At 43.2% G+C, this 20,883-nt stretch overlaps 1 protein-coding gene across 1 annotated transcript in view; it reads left to right on the top strand.

Annotated features, from left to right (window-relative positions):
* LOC308251578 (proton-coupled amino acid transporter 1) overlaps nt 1-17,996 on the top strand; it is a 34,961-nt gene extending 16,965 nt beyond the window's left edge. The window contains exons 8-11 of the mRNA XM_080675243.1: nt 4,431-4,529; nt 7,100-7,266; nt 10,327-10,496; nt 17,466-17,996. Of these exons, the coding sequence (XP_080531369.1) occupies nt 4,431-4,529; nt 7,100-7,266; nt 10,327-10,496; nt 17,466-17,737 (708 nt within the window). The 3' untranslated portion in view covers nt 17,738-17,996. The remainder of the gene's footprint in view (nt 1-4,430; nt 4,530-7,099; nt 7,267-10,326; nt 10,497-17,465) is intronic.
* The last annotated feature ends 2,887 nt before the right edge of the window (nt 17,997-20,883 follow it).

Genomic DNA, 20,883 nt, shown 5'->3' with positions numbered 1-20,883 from the left:
CGTGTGCAGGGCTACTAGTATTTAAATAAAATAATTTCTTACCACTCTAGTTTTATATTTATTTGTCAAAATTATAAATCCAAAAATTGTTCCTCCTCGCATAGCCCTGTGGGCAGGGTAATACACAAGCGGATATCTATATATAGATGGGTAGAAGATCATGCTGAGAAAAATGTGCCCTTAAACACTGTGGCTGTTTGTGGGCAATACATTACATTTTGCCAAAACTTGAGAAAAGGAAAAGAGTGACAGCGGGGGAATAAAAGCATAACTTTTTCAAAAGTATTTAAATTTAATTCCCCTGCCCTGGCCAGTGTGGCTCAGTAGGTTGGGCATTTTCCCCTTCACCAAGAGGTTGCTGGTTCCATTCCTGGTCAGGGCACATGCCAGGGTTCTGGGCTCGATCCCCAGTAGGGGGCATGCAGGAGGCAGCTGATTGATATTTTGCTCTTACATTGATGTTTCTCTCTTCTCCCTTCCTTTCTCTAAAATATCAATAAACTGTTCTTTAAAAAAAATTTAATTCCCCCAATAACTCATCAATACTTACTCATTAAAGTACAGACAACACAAGTGCTTGTTGAACACCACATGCTCACCCTGAGTCTCCTCCACTCAGGCACCCTTGGTGTTATTGTCTGTCTCCTTCTAGGTCCTATGAGCGCATTACACACTATGTAAGTATGTACAGAAATATATAAAACAAAAATATATTTTTTAAACAAACTTAAAAAGATTATTATATGTAGTTTTCGTATACTTTGGTATGTTTCCCTCGATAGTGCCTCAGAGAGCTTTCCAAATTGATAAACCTGATTTTACCTCATTTTTTTAAATTGCTACACAGTATCTCAGAAAATAGATGTTGCCTTAGTTTATTTGACCAGTCCTCAGTCAGCGGACTGTCAGGTCATTTATAGTTTTTAGTATTTTTTCAGTATTATAACAGTGCATTTTATTACACCTTCCTTTTTGTGGGCATGTATAAGTACATCTCCAAGATATTTATCCAGAAGAGAAATTGCTGAAGAATTTGCACTTTTGAAATTTTTATATTGCCAAGTTGCTTTTTCTAAGCACTATTTACTGATTTCATATTGACTTCCTTCCACGGTACCTAAGTTTCCTATTCTAGCCAACACTGGATATATCAATTGTCTTAATTTGGACAGTTTGATGGGTGAACTTTGCCTCATTTTCCAACAGTTACCTACTGATGTGGTTTCTAGGAAAACAGTGGGTCATAAAAAGGAGGGACTTCCTGTACTGAAGAAATGACAAGGAGTTTAGATTGGACTTAATGAGTATTGACTGTTTTTTCCTTGTCCTAGTAAGTCAGAAGAATGGCAGATGCTGACTCTTTTGCGGAATTACTATTTAAAACATAAACATCTCTCCATGTCCCATTTCATTATGAGACTGGAAAAAGGGCCTATAAATGCCTAATGGATCATTTCCAGAGAGTTCCCCCCGCCCCACCTCTGGCAAATTAAGTTAAAGCAGAGAAGGGCAGATAAATTCTTGATTTAACTTTGTAATTAGAGATCTCAATCACTGCCTAGGAAACACTGCAGTGGACATTAAAGATGAGGTGAGTGACATACGTACCACATTTAATTATAAACCAGTGCAGGACATTTAATTATAAACCAGCGCAGGTAGTTGGACTGTGGTCGATGCCACGATCAGAGGGCTGGGATGGAAATATGAGTTGTGATACATCTCAGTCCTAACTGCAGGAAGTGTCTGTCTCTAGAGCATTGTCTGTGCATAGTACAACCTGCACTTTGGTGAGGCAGTCCTGCTCATTGCTTGATAGCAATTCTGAGCCAGCCTCTTGGCTCAGCCTGGAGGTGTGCTGTGATCAAGTAGTGCTATCTGCCCTGGGTGCAGCATGAGAGAGTGCTGTGTTGAGTGGCTTCATTTTGATGTGGCACACAGCTAAAGATGTTCCCTTGGGGTCCTTTTTGTTGTTCCTGCTGCTGCTGATTTTGTCCTGTGCTGGCATTTTGCTCTGTTTACCATGAGGATTCCACTGCTGTTTGATATTCCTGAATTTTTACCTAATCCTTGCGTTTGGCATGTATTGTGACTGGTGCTCTTGCTCCTCATGCACATGCCATCATAGGAAGCTGACCGAGGTCTTCCACCTGAGCAGGGTTTCCTGGAATGAACGGATGGCAGCACATTTCTGAGCAGAATGCCTTGCCGAGAGGGACTCCCAATAAATATTTTATCAGTGCATATTCTTAATTCTGAGATGCATTTTTTCACACTTATAATGTTTCCAAACTTGGAGTACATATTGCAATCCTTACATACATTTAACAGCACTTTCTCAAAAAACTTACTATCATTGATAGTAGTGTAGAATTGTGGAGATATAGTGATAGTGAACTGATTTTAATTTGTACATTTCTTGGCATAAGCTTTTTTCATTTAGTTGGTTGTGTTATAAGTCAATAGCAATTAACTATGTAGAATTTTAAATTTCTGTTGCTGGTCTCATTCACACAGTATCCCCAGACATACATTCTGAAATTCCCTCTCTGATACGTCAACTTGATCTGATGTATGAACCTGAGCAGTAGATGTCATCCCCTAACCAACAGATTGCTCCTGTTTCTAGAAACTTAAGTTGCACTGTGACTCAGGAATAATTACAGGGCATTCTCACTCTCTTGTCTCATTGCAGAGCAAGAATATTTATTGTCTGTCATCATTCCAGTTACTGAAATGCTTCTTGTGAAGAGATTTACTGATTTCTTAGCAGCAGCTGAGAAAAAAGTATTTTTAAAATTCTTTATGTTTTAGGGAGACCATAGTATAATCACTTTGAAACCGTTTAAAGAGAAGCCCATTACATAGCTTAATACTAGATCTTCGTTTGTTCACTGATATTATTCTGTCACACTGTTAGAACATGCCCCACATTTATCTAAATACCTCTATAGTTAAATCATTTTTAAAACATTGTAAAAGGCAGTTGTAAAGTCAGTTTTTATTTTAATCTAAGCAATGTACACACATGGTTTAAAAAGCCAAATCATAGCCCTAATCAGTTTGGCTCAGTGGATAGAGCCGTGGTCGGCAAACTGCGGCTCGTGAGCCACATGCAGCTCTTTGGCCCCTTGAGTGTGGCTCTTCCACAAAATACAACGGCCTGGGCGAGTCTATTTTGAAGAAGTGGTGTTAGAAGAAGTTTAAGTTTAAAAAATTTGGCTCTCAAAAGAAATTTCAATCATTGTACTGTTGATATTTGGCTCTGTTGACTAGTGAGTTTGCCGACCACTGGGATAGAGCATCGGCCTGCGGACTGAAGGGTCCCAAGTTCGATTCCGGTCAAGGGCATGCACCTTGGTTGCGGGCACATCCCCAGTAGGGGTTGTGCAGGAGGCAGCTGATTGATGTTTCTCTCTCTTCGATGTTTCTAACTCTCTATCCCTCTCTCTTCCTCTCTGTAAAATATCAATAAAATATATTTTTTAAAAAACAGCCAAATTATAAAAGGACAGCAGCTTCTACCCCACTCTGTGTCCTGCTCCTTCGATGCTGTCTAATACTGGGCACCACTGTCCAGTGGTGAGCTGGTAGGATTCTGTGTCTGTACCTCCTTGCTTGTACATCCTTACATTATACCTGCAGTTGCCAGTTGCCTTCGTTTTTATTTTGCCTATTTTTTAAATGCTCTTTTTGCTTTTTTCCCCACAAATGTTTCAGTACTCCTGTCATGTGCCTGTCAATATTTTCCAAGTACTCAAACTTATTCGTATTTTTTTTAAAAAGAAAGAAATGTAGAAAAAAAGGAAAAAGAAAGCATCTAAAAATTTACCGTCTTCCCTCCAGCTTTATCTGTGTGGAGTATTTATGTAGTTGTAGCATAATGAATATATAAATTTAAAAAAAATTTACTATTATTTCATAAGCAGTTTTTCAAGAGCTACTTAGTTATCTTAGGTTTTACTTTTTAAATAGTATGTGATATTCTATAGCATAGTTGATCTGAGTAAACTAATATTCACTTGTTTGAGAACATTTAGGTCGTTTTTAGTTACTAATAACTTTGTTCAACTTTTCTATACTTTGCTTTTCTTTTTCCTGCTCAGATTAAATTTTTAGGGATGGGATTACCTATGAAAAGAATGTGATTTTTTATGCAGGCTTCAACATTTGAGTGTTGTTGTTTTTTTTTAACATTTGAGTTTTTTATGGTACATTGGGCTAGTCCTCCCCCAAACCAAGTGGGTTTTCTCATCCTGAAGGGAAAAATATATACAGGCTAAATGTTCCCCAATCATCTGTCAGGTGTCAGACTTTCTACCTTCAGAGAATCTAGGATTTAGGAAAGGTGTGACCTGTCTGATGTTGGGATTCAAATCTCAAAGCTCTGTTTATATAGCTTTTGCTTTGTTTTATTTTCTCTCTTTTAGGGGATCCCAGACCCCAGCCGCCTTCCCTTGGTGGCACCCTGGAAGACCTACCCTCTGTTCTTTGGCACGGCCATTTTTGCGTTTGAAGGCATCGGGATGGTAAGAGCTGCACTGTGATTCTCTGGTGTCCTTGGTGTCCTTGAGGAATGCTTTAAGGAATGCTGATGAAATGCTATTAGAAATAATCTTCTGAGACTTAATGGCCAGTTAGTGTACAGCATTTCAGGGATTTCATTGAAGTTCCTCAGCTCCAACTTTTGAAAATAAATTGTATGCAATTTGAGAATGTTTACATTCAAACTAGCTCTTTTGCACACCCATCTTCTGTATGTGCACTAAGCAATAGTACATGGCAATTAGGAATGTAGAGTCTTCCTGCCAGAGAGTAGCTGCGTGACCTTGTGCAAGGACTTACCCTATCTGACCTTCACTGTTTGCCTCTGAAAAGTGATTTTAATGATTAGTAATTATTAGGATTAAGTGAGATATATGTTAAGTGCTTCACAGAGTCCCTGACATATGATGAGCATTGAATAATTTTTATTTTTATTAATGATATCAATTTTATTATTAAATCAATAAGCGTGTGAATACTTTCTCTGCCCTGGATCATTGGTGTGCCATATTTTCTTTGTATGAATGAGTAGCCTTCACTCCTAGTGTAGCTTCCCTCATTATTGCTGTGATTTCACCAAATTCTTCTCCTAAAGAGAGAAGTCTGCCAGTCAGTTGTACCTAATTTGATTTTTATTTTTCATAATAAAGGCACAGAATTCTCCAAAAAAAATAATTATTAGCTCTCCTGGCCAAGGACTTAGGAAATGAGAAGGCACTTCTCCTTTCATAGAATTTATTTTTGTCCCCATTTGATTTCCCAATCATGTTCTATATGCTTCTAGGAAAACCTAGGAGCCTGACAAATTTTTGTCAAAATAGAGAGGAATTGTCCCTGTAGTGCTGATGGACTGTGTGAAGGCTCTAACATCATGGGGGGAGGCTTTCAGAGTGATTGTGTAGAGGTTGTCCTGAGATTTTAAACTTTTCCTGTGTTCCTTCTCGGGGCTTCTCATCACCCACGAAGAATGTCTCACCTTGATTTACAAACACCAGTGGTTTCCCTGCTGCTGGGGCAGAGGCCTGAATGGCCCCGTGTTGCAGCAGTGAGAAAGTGGCCTCAAGTACTCAGGACTGGGAAGAAGAGGTTGAGTAAATGTGGAAGGTTGCCTGGAGGTCCTGGGTTCTCAAAGAGCATTGTACTGAGTTTATCAGTTTTCCCTAATAGTATAGCACAGAAGTTATTCTTTGCTTCATTTCATTAGCCAAGACTTGAATATGGAGTCATTCTGTAATCACAATCATCTGTTACTTCAAGATGTTTCTGGTTTCTATTTTTACAATAGAGAGAACACTGCTATTTTGACTGTTAGTTTGGATGTGAGGACTGTTGAGCATGTCTGGGTAAAGTGCCACTGCTCACTGCTCACTGTGCTCTCTCTCTGTTTGCACCGCAGGCCCAGGCCTGGCGGACATGGAGGAGAGGGCTCCCTGCCCTCTGTCTCTTTAGACTCTCCATAGGAGGAAGCTGAAGGAAAGCTTAGAAACGGACTTTTATTGTGTATGGATCAACTGTAGCTTGAGACCCTTGAGCTGGTAGGATGGGGGTTGCTGAAAGCCAGTTGGAAATGCAGAGCTGTTGCTCCCCTCAGAGCACCAGGCTTTGGCTCATAGTGTCTGCTGAGGTGTGTCTGGCATAGACCTGCTCTGCCTCATGGCCACAGGCACTGGAGGCAAATCAGTGTAATGACAAGGTCAGAGATAGTTTGTAGTCATTGCATTGTGTTGCTTTTCCTTGTCAGTCATGCCAGAAGCAGTTGATGGCAGATTGTGATGATTGTCACAATCATACCTGCTGTCTTCCCTGTTCCTAAGTGAACCAGTCTTCCTAATCTTTCCTTTGCTTTAGCGAAGGTTAAAGAATGTCCTGTGCTGTGAGGGAGGAGACGGCAAGGGTCAATGGTTTGAAATAGGAGTCTGGAAACTGGGTTTTGTTATATATCTCCAAGATCCTGAATAAACAAGATTCTCTATTAAGTCATGCAGCACCTCAGTTCCTCTAACTTGGAGGTTTAACTTGTCACTGCTGGTGTCTACCCCTTTTGAGGTAAGGAAACCATTTCTGTGGACTAGAGTGGCCGTTTTCCCTGACCTGTGTGTTGTATTCTTTAGACAGATTAGCAAAGCTATGATCTCAGGTGAGCTACAGCTGACCTGTGCCACCACCAGCATCTGTTCCAGGTGGGCATGATGCAAAAGGGTCTGTTAGTTGCCAGGTGGCTGCATTCAAGGGGCAAAGAGAACTCCCAGCCTACAGTGATCTCAGAGCAGGAGGCAGAGTGTTAGCCTGGACCAGGAGTCCTGGGTTCCAATCTTGCCACCCTAACCTCTCAGGACTTCTCTGTTGAGATTATGGGCTCTATGTCTCGAGCTCTGGGAGGAGAGCTTCTGAGGAAACAACTGGCATTTATTTGTTTGTCTAATAAAGGATGGATTTGCTTTTGGGAAATTCTAAGGATAAAGAAATTACTTTTTTCTGAAAATATTACATTTTCTTCTTGGCCATTAATATTGCTCTTTGCTGTGTTTTCTCTTCTCTCACACTACTCTCATAGGTTCTGCCCCTTGAAAACAAAATGAAGGATCCCCGGAAATTTCCAGTCATCCTGTATGTGGGAATGGCCATTGTCACTACCCTCTACATCAGCCTGGGATGTTTGGGGTACCTGCAATTTGGAGCTGATATCCAAGGCAGCATAACCCTCAACCTGCCCAACTGCTGGTAAGTGGGTGAGGATGGAAGCCCGGGAACACTAGATATTTTTTTAAATCACTATAATAGGTCAGAATGTAGATTCTTTCTCTTACTTATCTCTTAAGTCAACCTGCTTCACTTTAATTTTTTTTGGTGTGTGTGTGTGAATCCTCCCCTGAGATATTTTTCCATTGCTTTTAGATAGAGTGGAAGAGGAGACCCATCGCGCGCTGCCTGTATCTTAACCTTTCTCCACATCAGGGCTCCTCCTTGTTACCTGTGTGAGCTGCCTAACGTTCAGTGCAATCATGCATTGGAGAGAACACTCAGTCCAATCATGCCTTGTGGAGAACTCCTCAAAGGCTTCCCCTTGCCTTCCTTAATGTGCCTTGTCCAATCCCCATTCAGTGAGGAGGACTTGGTCTAGGAGTTGCTCTTTTTGAGAAACTCTGATGTCTCACTGATCACACTTCAAGTCTCAGTAGATGCACCTTCTCTCTGCTCCCATAAGTTCCCAGTAGGCTTTTTATTCCTTTGCATTGAAATGGTTCGTCTGCCTGTACTGTGATCTCCTTGCACTGTAAGCTGTATGAGGGCAGCAACCGTCCATTTCTCCATTTTATCCCAGCACTTGGTATGATCATCACCCAGGGAATGATTTTGAACAAAAAGGAGGAATAAATGCTGAGACTGAAGCATTTTCTACATGAGGAGATGTTATCATGAAGCAGCTGGGGCATAGAGGACAGAGGTGATCTGCCATGTACTAGCTCTGCGGCCTTGGACAAATCACAGCTTCTTGCTGCCTCAGTTCTCTCTTTTGGGAATGAGGAATAGTCATTTCTTCCTGCCAGGATTGCCATGAATATCAAATGATATGTGTGAGAAAGAGCTTTGTAATAGTATGTTGGTGTCATGGAGAAGTAGGATGTTGTCCTAGCTTTAGTCTTTGTTTGGATGAGTAATTCCTATGGAGGCATATCCTGAATGGATTGGTTGATAAGCTGATTGATATACTATTTCTCCCTGGAAATCTGAGCCTAGAAGGGCCAAGTATCTAGTCCATTCACCTTAAACCAGTCCAAATAGAGGGGGAGAGAGGGCACATCTGCTTAGTCCCCAGCCTCCGCTGCACCTCTCCCGTGCAGTCACTGACTTGATATGCACATGGAGCCCTCTCACCTTGGACCAAGGGTTGTTGGGGCTCTTCTATATCTCACTTTCCTTAACTCTTGGTTGCTGTATTATAGGGAAACAGACATATTGAAATGCTTCCTAAAAAGGTAGATGTCACAGGGTGTGTCCTAAGCAACAGTTCTGTTTTGAAGATTAAAATTTCATTATGGAGAGCAGCTGCGAGCAGACACAGACGCTTGCTGAGTGCCCTGGGGATCAGAATAACCTTTCGAGCTGGCCCGTTGATCTGCCTATGTGTTTTTTAGAGCTCTGATTAGTGAGGCATTGTGCAAGGGCAGCTTGAGAAAATTGAGAAAAATGTTTGTTCAGTAGTCTGTATTTAGCAAAGGATACCCTAGTCAGCAGGGGTCTGGGGGCTAAGTTTGTTATGTGGCCAGCCAACTGGTAGCCCTGAAATGGGTCATTGTTTTTTAGAAACTCTTTCTTTATCTTTCCCTCTGATGCTTGCTTTTACATTCCCTATCAAGAATCAGATGGTAGGTCGGCCTAACAAGATAAGTGGATCAGGAGCAGCAGAAGCAGCCTACATAATATAAAGCCATAGATGGGCATCTGTCTCCTTTCCTCTGAGATTTTAAACCCAGCTATTCTAATCTTTCTGCCTTAATTCAGGTGCAATTTATTTGGCCTGCGGGTGGCTATTCTGATTCCAGACTTCCCTGAACTCCAGCAAGCTTTGGTGCTGCCCTGAGTTTAATTATAGAGCCACCAGCTGATTTTTTCCAAAGAGTTTTTATTATTTATTCTTAGAGCAAGTAAGACCTTTTGTCAAACTCAGTCTCTCCTGGGGTATTCTGCTTCTAGCATAAGAACATGTTTCAGGTATTAAGTTCAACCACAGAGAAATTCAGTGCATGTTATATACAATATAATCATCACTTTTAAATTTCCAACAAGGGAGGGAGACCAGTGTTTCTCGCTGCTCAACCCCTGAGGGTCTTGTTTGACATGGAGTTTTGCTTAGGGACAGAGTGGTCTTCCATTTAATGGTCATGTGAGATCCATAAGTGCTTGTAAGGCTTTTATTCTACTCTGCATAGTTGTAGGCATGGGGTAGACAGAGGTATCTCCCGACGAGTTAATCGTCTTCTTGAGAAGCTGCACGTGAAGCAGTGGTAGGAAGATGGCTGCAGTGGGGTGGAAAGATGGATTCTGCTCCTGCCTCTTGATCCTGCCGGTCACCATCTGATTTTAGGGAGCTCTGAATTGGATGGGGAGGATACAAATAAACAGGCTTGTTACATTTATTTGTATTTTTTAATTGTTTTATGTTTGAAAGGATATATGCCTCTGGTAATGATTCCAAATGTTCAAAGGTATACAGAAAAGGTTAAGTTTCCACTCACCTCCTTTAGTCCCCAGTTCTACAACTTTCCGTTTCAGAGGCAACCGTATCAACCAGTTTCTTGTGTTTTCTTCTGGAGATGTTTCATGTATGTAAGAGTGTCACGTGTGTATGTGAGGGGGAATAGTTTTTCTCTTTTTAAAACAAATTGTAGCACACTGTACTGCTTCATGATTTTTTTCTCTTAATAGTATATCATAAAGCTAATGCCATGTGAGCTGTGCCTCACACTTTTTAACTGCTATATGGGGACACCATGATGTATTTAACCAGTTCTCCGCTGATTAACATTTAAACCATTTTCAGTCTTTTGTACTTAAATAACGCTGCAATGATATATTTTGAATGTAAGTTTCTGTGCACATGTGCAAATATATCTGCAAGATAAATTGCTAGATATGAAATTGCTGGGTCCAAAAAACACATGCATTTGTAGCTTGGATAGATATGGTCAAATCACAATGGGACCGGACCATTTTGCACTATTCCTACTAGTCTGTCAGTGTGCAGAGCGGCTTTTGAATGTATCTGGGCTCTCTCTGCAGGCTGTATCAGTCGGTGAAGCTGCTCTACTCCATTGGCATCTTCTTCACCTATGCCATCCAGTTCTTCGTCCCAGCCGAGATCATCATCCCCTTCTTCGTGTCCCGCGTGCCTGAGCATTGGGAGCTGGTGGTGGACCTGTTGGTGCGCACCTTGCTGGTTTGCCTGACATGTGAGTAGAACATGGGAAAATTGCCTTGTTTGTTTTTTCCCCAAGGGCACCCAGCCTCCAGGGCTTTCATCAGGGAGAGTTTATGTTGTAGTGGAATTGCCAGTGTGGGTGAACAGGAGGCTGGGCATGCTCCTGTTTCAGAGTTGAGGTGTGTCCAGATGGTTAGGTGAATTAATGACATATGTACTATACAGGACATGGGGATGGGGACTGACATTTATTTATCAATATGGTGTGAAATGCTACAGAGGTGGTTGAAAGTCATAGTAAAGATGTATAATTACTATTCCATAGAAAATACAGTAAAAGCCTGAAAGAGAGCCATTTCACCATATTCATAATGAGTGAGTACAGGTTACTTTGATAGTCAGTACATGTTTATTTGTTTTTTCAAATGATCACTTTTGCATTGTGACAGTCTGTTCCTTAGATTTCCTTTCAGCTGCATGATACTCTTCTAGACATTTTTGGATGTGGGTCTACATCCGTGGTCGGCAAACTGCGGCTCGCGAGCCACATGCGGCTCTTTGGCCTCTTGAGTGTGGCTCTTCCACAAAATACCACGGGCTGGGCGAGTCTATTTTGAAGAAGTGGCGTTAGAAGAAGTTTAAGTTTAAAAAAATTTGGCTCTCAAAAGAAATTTCAATCATTGTACTGTTGATATTTGGCTCTGTTGACTAATGAGTTTGCCGACCACTGGTCTAGGTGAAATGTGCTGTAACTGCATAGATAGTAGCTCTCCCTGACCGAAGAGCTGGGCAGTGATGCTGGGCCTGATTCCTCTCGTGGCCTCATTTCCTTCTCAAGTCTGGCTTTAGCCTTCAGTAGCATATGTCTTGCTTCCTGCCAAATTTCTTTCTGCTGCTCCCTGCAGGAGCCACCCGTCTCTGATTCACAGACCTCATGCTGTCCTTAGATGCCTTTGGTTTTTGCTTCACTTTTCCTGGCTCTGTCTGTGGGCCTCACCTTTCTTCTACAGCATAATGCTCAAAGGACTCAAGCTACTTTTGATCTTTAAGCGCGTTCAGTTGTTTTTTCCCTTCTGTGATCTCTTGTGACTTAGCATTGCATTGTCATCCTATTAAGGGATGCAGCCTCTTCATCTCTGAGCATTCTGGCTTCCCTAGCCTTCCCTGGAGACTCTGAAGTAATTGTGGGATTCAGGAGAGGCCTTTCACTGTAGCATCAATTTAAATGTATTTATGTGAGTTCATTTTGGTTTTGTTTCTTTGTACTTTCAGATGTTTTTGCATAAGGTTAATTGGTATGTGATTTTAGAGCTTTGATGTAACTCATTATTTTCAGTGATACCCATACATTTTAATGGCAACTTGTTTTATTTTCATTTCTGGTGTTTTCTTGTCTTTGCCTCAATTTTTCCTCTTCTTCCTCAAGGGGAGCAGAGCAATTTGGTCCAGCCTCAAATTTTTTATATCCAATTGAAATTAAACATTCTCATCACTCTCCTCTATCCCCCAAAGATGGCTCTACTTTTAAAAAATATACGTTTTTATTGATTTCAGAGAGAGGAAGGGGGAGAGAGATAGAAACATCAGTGATGTGAGAGAATCATTGATTGGCTTCCTCCTGAACACTCCCCACTGGGGACCGAGCTCACAACCTGGGCATGTACCCTGACCGGGATCGAACCACAACCTCCTGGTTCATGGGTCGACGCTGAACCACTGAGCAACACTGGCTGGGCGCTCTGTCTACTTTTTGATGTTAAGTTTTAGAATTCTGGGGAGGAGGGGCTGGGAAAATATGCATGCCAGAGAATGGTGCTCATTTTGCTATGATTTCAGTATTTACTTTCAGCCCATATGTTTAGAAATGTGAACTCTGCAGGTCACCTTATGTCCCAAGCTTATGTAGGAGAGGCTGGCTCCATCTGGGGAGCCGAGAGGTGCAGGAAGAATACTTTTTTAGGATTCCATGAGGCACTAACCTGTCCTTCAGTGGTTGGTACTAATTGTCTATGGTGTTTTCCATGTGAAACATTTCACTTCAATTAGCTATGAGAATTTCAGAAACCTATTCTTGAAGTGTAATAACATAAAACCATATCAACTGAGAGGCCTGTTCAGATTACAATGCATACTTGTAAAACATTCCAGGAGCCAGACCCTTTAGAGCATAAAGCTTCCAAATCCAGAGTGGCTTCTCAGCAACTTTTGGCCTTCCATACTTCTTGGTCTTGCAGCTAAATGAAGAAGGAAGCAGCATAAATTAGCTGTGCCTGGACCCCAGCTCCGGGAACCCTCGTTAGGCCTCAACTATAAGATATGAAGGGCATCCGATCACTAAGGTTTCTCTCAAGTTTAAAATTCTGTGATTCTGTACAGCTACTTTGAGCCTGATTTTAGATTTTGACCAAAATATTGCTTGAAAAAATAGTTAATGTAAAGGTATTTGGAGAATGTCTATATCTGAGATTTTTGAGGAAGAAATTCCCAATATCCCACTGACTTAACAAAATAATTTTCTTTTGCATATTCTGCATGAATCCTTATGGGTGCATTTAAAAAATAGTTTCAGTCATAGTATACACATAACTTTGTTGCATTTTATTGAATATTATATCATGAATATACATACCCTTCATAAATATTTTCATGATTGCATGATATTCCATTATATCGCTGGATCATATTTACTAAACTACTCCTTTAGTGTTAGACATGTAGGTTGTTTCCCTTGCTTTTGCATTTTTAAAAATTTATATTTCAACTAAATGAAACTATATATTCTATCTAAGACTATAATTAATTTAAAGGTAGGTTTCTAGATTAAGAGTAACATGGGTGGGCTTTCCCAGCATCAATCATAATAAAATGGCAGAAAAGAGCTTTCAGACCCAGGAGCTGTAAGTGTCCAAATGGGATATGATTTTAGATCATATTTCTGTAAGTGTGTATTTGTTCTTTTAAGTTCTTTCTCTCTTGTGCATTAGTCAGCTCTTTCTGTTGCTGGCCTAAAACCACAGACTCCAGAATCCCAATCAGTTCCTTCTCTGAACATGGCCGTTTGCCTCATGTTGCTTCAGCCGTTAAAAGATCACGCTTGTAGTCTTTTTAACCCACAGGGAAGATGTTTTGTAATACCATTGGAGCCTCTTGACTGATCATGTGGTCCAGCTGAGTTGTCCTCAGCCCCGCTTTCTGTTGCTGCTGCAGCGAGCTATGGCCTGCAGTTGGGAGTGTGCTATCTTCCTCTTTTATGGGGTGTTCTTTTGTGGGAAAGTGCAGAGAGAGTGGGAGAGGGTAGTTCCAGTTGGCTATATCCTGAGATCTCTACCTTCTTGAGTTTCTCTTTCTAGAGAGCTTTAACTCATAAGAACATTTGAAAGTTTTAGTTGCTCCCATATATTTCCTAAGTACCTGATTCCTACTTCTGGAATTAGTTAAAACTAGTTCGCCACATGTTGCATGGTGGCAAAACAGATATCCCTGCTGTTGAACTCTTGGGGCTTTTATGCTACTTTGGGTCCCCTTCTCTTTCTCTTCCCCCAGATTAGTAGGAGGCTCATTCTTCTTGCCTTCTCCCCCCATTATCTTTCTCCAATGCCAGGCTTTATTCAGGGTTCAGTTGTGGTATCTGGTTCATCTAGGACAGGAAGAGGGTCTTTTTGCAGCCCTGTGGTCCTGGCTTTAAGAGAAAAATTTTGCCTGTTTAAAAAAAAATCCCTGTTAAGGATATTTTTGTTAAGTATGCTTATCTTATTTATCCTTTGCAGTAAAAACAAGAACAAATTTTTAGATTGCTTTTAAAAATGTCATGATGAAGTGTAACATCTCTGTTCAATCTGAGAAAAGATTCTGATCACACAAGCTTCTATTTCTCTTTCCACTTAATTCTTATCTCAGAGTAGATGGAGCACATCTGACTTTACTTCACACCCATATCATGAATGTCCATCTGTCCTTCAGGTTAATGTGAGAGATGGAAAGGAAATGGCAGACTTGCAGCTGGGAAGGGGCCAGGCAGGTCATCTGTCTTGTCTCCTCCTGGGGCTCACTGTCCCTGATAAAGGCCTCCCTTCTCTTAAGCAAGCTGGAGCAGCCACGGAAACCAGGGACTGGCACCAGAGGAATAACACACTCCCTTTAAGGGTTCAAAACCAGGGCTCGAAGCTGTTTTGGCACAACTGTGTGTTCGAGGAGATGAGTCCCATCCCTCACTCTGCTGTGCCGTTTCCACTTTCTCTAAAAATCGCTAGAAAAAATATCTTTGGGTGAAGATTAACAGAAAAAAAAAATGACGAGAGCCAACACAACAGTAGCTGTCCAGTGTGAATAAATTAAAATCATACCTATTTTTTTTGTCAGATTGGCAAAGAAATATATTTTTTGGTGTGCTGCAGAATTTTAGTTAGTTTATGAGTACCATAGATGAAAAGGATTGAAAGTCACTGCACCAGACATTCTACTGTGTTGGAAGTATTGTGGTCTGTGTTGTCCAGGACAGTAGTCATAGGCACAGGTGGCTGGTAAGTCCTTGAAATGTGGCCAGTGTGAATGAGGTACTGAATTCATTTAAATTTAAATAGTTGGGGACCACGTATGGGACCCCACAGCTCCAGAGTGCGTATGAGACAGGAGATGTGAATCTGCTCCTCCCCTGATAAATCTCAGTTCCCACAGGCCTCTCCTCTTATTGCAAGGAATGGTATTCCAGTTTAAAAGTGTTTCTCACAAAACCTGGCCAGTAAGTAAAACCCAGGAATTTCATCTGATGCTCAGCCAAAGAGGCAGCAATTGATTGATTGATTGATTGATTGATTGATTTACACAGTCCACCTGAAGGGTAAAATTGGCTGCAGTGAACTGAGATGTTCTGACAATCTCACCAGTGTGACACCTTTCTCAGAGCAATTTGACTACATTGTTGCTTTATGAAGTTGGAACTAAACCCCCCATGGCAAATGTACCTCTCAGGACTCAGGGAGATAATAGATGTGCCCTCGATGGCTGTCAGTTGGAGGCCAGCAATGGGGAAGACAACGAATGAAAATACATTTGATTGCTAATGAGTTAAGGATACATTTTTCACAAGCAGCAAAATATAAGCTAATGATAATATTAACTGTGTTGCATGCCTGTTGTACAGCAGACCTTTTGTTAGGTGCTTGTGTAATCAACCTCCTTGGTCATCATGACATCTTTGTGACATAGGAGCTATTAGTATCCTCATTTTTCCCACAAGAAAACTGGAGAGTAGAAAGGAGCCATAACTTCCCCAATGTCACTCAGTAGAGCCAGGGTTCAAACAAGAGCCTAATTCCAGAGCCCATAATCCTCTATAGCCTTGTGAAACATTGGTCTTCACCTCCAGTGGAAAGCTGAGTTAGATGGGAATAGTGGGGTCCCTGGGCACTGGGTCAGTGTGGTCAGTGAAGCCTCCACCCCTTGGTTTTAAACAGCACTGTCCAGCTTAGCAGTGGTCCAGTCATTGGTATGGTAGGGAACCTGATGGCATTTCCTAAAGCAGCCCCCATTCATCCTTGTCAGTTCCACCTTCCTCACATGCTAGTACACCCGGGCCTAAGTTCCAGGTGTGGGAGCCCATTACTAGCTTGTCCTGGCACAGGGATGTGGTCATTGTGTATGCAATCAGCCTGCACACAGAACTACAGTGGAACCTAAGTTCTCGAGCTTAATTTGTTGTGGAAGACTGTTCGAGAAGTGATTTGTTTGAAAACTGAATTATTTTTTCCCATTAGAAATAATATATATTAAATTAATCTGTTCCAGACTCACAAATGATTTCCTGTTTTAACCTTTCTTATATACAGTACATGTCTAATAAACACTTCTTTTCTTAAATGTATCAAACAGCACTCATTTCAGGGGTGTCTTTTAGGAGGTCAGTATGCAACATCTTTGCTTTTTCACATATCATTCCCTCCAAAATGCTATCCCCGGCTAACTGCTTTTCTGCTATTCAAATCAACCATTTTTCTATCTCTTCAGTTGCCTGTGGTTGTTGTTTTGTGAGCACTTTCACACCCTTAGCAACATGCTTTTAGCAACTCCATCAGTGCCTTTGCATAGCCACCTGGTGCATCCCCTGACCTACCCATCCCTGTGTGCCTGCGAGACACTTTTGTCATGTTTAGGTATCAGCATAAAAGGGTTGTTGGGTTGAGAACTAAAATTTTGTTTGATAACAGAGAGGGAGAGGGGCGGGGAAAGAGAGAGGGAGGGAGAGAGGGAGGGAGGGAGAGAGAGAGAGAGAAATTTCAATGTGAGAGAGACACGTCGATTGGCTGCCTTTCCCATTGTTCCAACTGGAGCCCTTGACTGGAATCAACCCATGATCCTTCTGTCCATGGGCCAACGCTCTAACCACTGACCAAAACCAGCCAGGGCTGGAGACATTTTTTTCATGAACAATTTGGTCAAAAACCAAATAGTTTGAGATCGGAGATGTTCGAGAACTGAGTCTTGACTGTACTTCTACTTTCTGTGTATGGACATGCTCTGTGAAATGGGGTTTATCATAGTACTGTTCCAGAAGAAGGAGGGTTTTTCCCTATTTTGGTTCTTGTCAGTCAAGTAGAGATGTTTGTGTTGGAGGAATCCTCAGTGGTAAGCGAGGGAGCAGTCGCTCAGATATGGTCCACTTCCTTTTTGCTCTACACTGTCTCTCCCTTGGTAGGACCAGATTGCCCTGGAATGTCATTTGGTGGAAGTGATGCACAGTGATAGGCAAGCTGAAAGCCGGGTGACTAGAGCCAGGAGATATGGGTTCCAGTCCCAGTTTTGCTGATCTTGCATTGAGATCCAGGTTACTCCATCTCTCTGGGCATTTATTTCTCATCTGTGGATTAAAAGATTAGGCTGGATAATGTCTAAGTTTTCCTAGAGTTCTCCATTTTATGAGAAGGACACTTCCTAAAAATAGCAGAGTAGTGAGGTCTTTTTCAGCTGTGGGCAGTCTTGAATATACCTGTCCTCTCTCCCACAGGCATCTTGGCCATCCTCATCCCCCGCCTGGACCTGGTCATCTCCCTAGTGGGCTCCGTGAGCAGCAGTGCCCTGGCCCTCATCTTCCCACCCCTCCTGGAGATCACCACCTACTACTCAGAGGGCCTGAGACCCCTCACCATCGCCAAGGACGCCCTGATCAGCATCCTGGGCTTCGTGGGCTTTGTGGTGGGGACGTATGAGGCTCTCTACGAGCTGATCCAGCCAAGCGCTGCTCCCAGTTTTATCAACTCCACTAGTGCCTTTGCATAGCCTTCTGGGTGTATTTCCTGCACCTGCCCACCCCACCTCTATGTGTTCCCTAGAACCTGGCTCCAGAGCCTCAGGGAGGGTCCAGGCTCAGGGGGAAATCAAGGTTGCTGTTCAGGAACCCTGCTACCTGGCACCTAGGTGCCCTGGGCCAGACCTGAGGGCAAGGGGGAGAGTGGGTAGCAGATATGCAGGAGGTACCTTTAGTGGCAGTGCCATCATTGTTCATTTGTACTTACTTTAACCCAGAACTTTACAACTGTTTTCCCTCGTCATGCCTCCTCCCTTACTTGCCTCTCTCCTCTGACCCACCTCCCCCAAATTATTCTTGTTGCACAGCTCACTTTATTTAAAAATTTTAGCATCTCCTTTCCTGGTCCAGGCCTAGATGAAATAAGAACTCCCCCTCTTTAGAAAGCCGGGCCTATCTCTCATCTCCCCAATATTTTACCTCAATATTCACCTACCTATTCAAGTCTCCAGCAGGTGTCTGGATCTACCTAGTAGTTTAAAACCAGCCCCCAAAGCTGGAGTTTTTAATTTTTACTCTCTCTGGCTTGCTGTGACTAGCAACACCTCCTCTCTGATTCCTTGTGTGGGTCACAATACTATATTCTTAGTTGCTTTAGTGCCCCCAAAATATCAAGTGCTGCCTCAATTGAAAATATTTATATTTTATTTAAAATTAGCTTTTGTTCTTAGACTCTCTAGATCGGGGATTATCGTGACTCGTTCCTTCCTCAGTACACCAGTACTGAGCTGCTCCTGCTGAAAAGAAACTTGCTGTAGGAAATGTCTGCTTAGGTCCTCAGCCTACATGGCTGAGCCCTCCAGAGCTTTTAATCAGGAGCATCTGAATGTGAACCTCTGTGGGAGGCATGGATTTTGCCTCCCATCGGCCAGCCTGATTTCATACTGAGAAGTCATGAAGGACTCGGGAAATATTTGCCAGTGCACGAGGCCGAGGTAAAGGACAGCCGAGTGGGGTATGTTTCTGCCCACGGAGGCTTATAAAATGGTGGCTTTGTGCATTCAGGCCTGTTTTTGCGCCTCAGCTCCTGACATGCAAACAGCATGGCAGCATTCGGTTGTACTGGGAAGACACCCACACTGTTGCCATGGATGAGATGATGAGGTCATTGTGCATAGAGAGTATGAAATTAAGTTCAGAGAATTGACAGCAGCTGGTCTGACACTAAGTGTGGTGCTTGGTTGTTTACAACCAGCAGGGGATAGGGCAGACGCTGTCCCGTCCTGGCTGCCTTCATGGCCTGGACTCTAAAGGAACCACTTGCTTGGGATTTTGGTCTCCTGTGTTCTAAACACTAATTGTGACTCCTGTCCCTCCCCCTGAGTATCAGAAATGGCCTCGGGGTTGGCATATCTCAAGGTAAGCCTTCAGATTTGGGAACAAACTGCAGAGAAGGCCTGGCTTTTGGCTGCCCCTTCTTCCCTCTTGGTGTGAGAAGTCTCTCGGGGGGCATTAGTCATTAACGCCACTTCTTGATCTGTGTCTATGTATGTGTGTGTTCATGCATATGTGGTAGGGTCCTGCTGTCCACTCCTGTCACCAGGCTCTTGCTTCCTTACCTGGAGCTACTGTTTACCCTGAAGGTTGGGAGAGCAGCACAATTTTATCAGGGTTTTTGTTTTTGTGTTTCACCAAAGCTCGTAAGGGCTATGACCCACCTTTACAGCCCCAGTTTTTTCTTTCTTTTCTCTCCCAAAGCCAAACTCTCTCATTGCAGTGACTCCTATGCTACCTAACTTAGGAAGATGAGATCGGTGGTGTCTTGGTCTCCCTTAGGGTAATGACACTTTTCCTCCACTGTTCCTGCTCTTTGGTGGTCATTAACAGGTGCTCATATGACCAAGATTCTAGCTGGAGGTGGCAGCAGCCCTAGCCCCTGGAGCCTCAGGCTTAGAGGTTGTCAAAGTGGGTTCAGGAATCGCCCTGTCCTGTTTGCAAGCCTGGGCTCCAGCTGTCTCCCCACAGTGGGCCTGAGAGCTGTTTTCAGTGAGAAGGTGCGTGCCAGGAGAGGGGGTCAGATGTGTGTCCTGCCCGCAGCTGCTGTGGTGGAGGCTTCTGTGCATGAAGGGAGCTGCTGGAAGCAGTCCTGTCCAGGTGGGCAGTGACACTGGTACTGTGATGCTGGGACACTAGGGCTGGATAGCACAATACTGAGGTCCTCTGGCGCCTGGTCTTAGCACAATGCAGGCTATTGCCTCAGGATCCCTGACCTAGAGAACGTGGTTTATAGGAGAGGTGGCTCCAGCTTTGGGGCTTCTGGAAGCTTTGTGCATGGTCTTCACCCTGTTTGATCTCTTTCCTGGCTCCTGCTTTGACAGCCTGATCGAATGGCTGCTTCAGAAGACCAGGCAAGGCGAACCCGTCAGTGGGCCTTTCTGGTTGTGTACTTGCACTGCAATTAGGTGTTGAGTAAAAGGGTCAGCCAGAGGATGGCAGGGGGAGGGACCCCTCCTCACCTGGAACCAGCCCTCTGGGCCAACTGAGGGAAGCTTCCTCTCCTGCTGCCTGTGGGCCTCCTGTAGGCAGGAGCCCTTGGTTTCCTCTCACCGCTCCTTAGGAACAGCTGCCCAGCCTCTTCCCGTGCCTTGCTGGAACAAAGCTCCAGCATAAGTAGCAGTCTGATCAGGAGCAGCAGAGCAAAGGCTTCTGGAGTGTGAGGCTGCATCTGCCAAACCAAAGGCGAATCCTGGATTTTCTGGCCCAATACTGTTAGGCTCTGTGCCCCTCCCCCAATGCAGTACCAGGTTTTTATTAGCTCAGAGGTAGCTGCTCAGAGCCCCTTGTTCTGTCCTGCGAACGCCACTATTGGGAGCACGTTTCCAGCTCCCTGTCGGCAGTGTACCTCCCCTTAAATGTAGGTGCTTGCTGGGAAGCGCATGACCTGGCATCTTCTATTCAATTTGCCTAGAGTTGTCATTATTCACAAGTGGCATTATTTATAGTGTGCTGCTGTCCGGCTGCTAGGAGCCCTTCATCTGCACAAACCCTGGCCAGATATCTGTGAATGTATGGCAGGTCATAGCTGAGATTCTGCAGCTTATGCCCGCCCTCCTTCTCTGTTACTCACCTCCCCAGCCATCTTCATTGGCTGATGCTCACTACTCACTCTCTACCTTCA

This window comes from Plecotus auritus (assembly GCF_963455305.1).
Source record: "Plecotus auritus genome assembly, chromosome: 6".
Taxonomy (NCBI): domain Eukaryota; kingdom Metazoa; phylum Chordata; class Mammalia; order Chiroptera; family Vespertilionidae; genus Plecotus; species Plecotus auritus.
The sequence above is the reverse complement of the archived record's forward strand: the minus strand, read 5'-3'. Positions and strand labels throughout refer to the sequence as shown.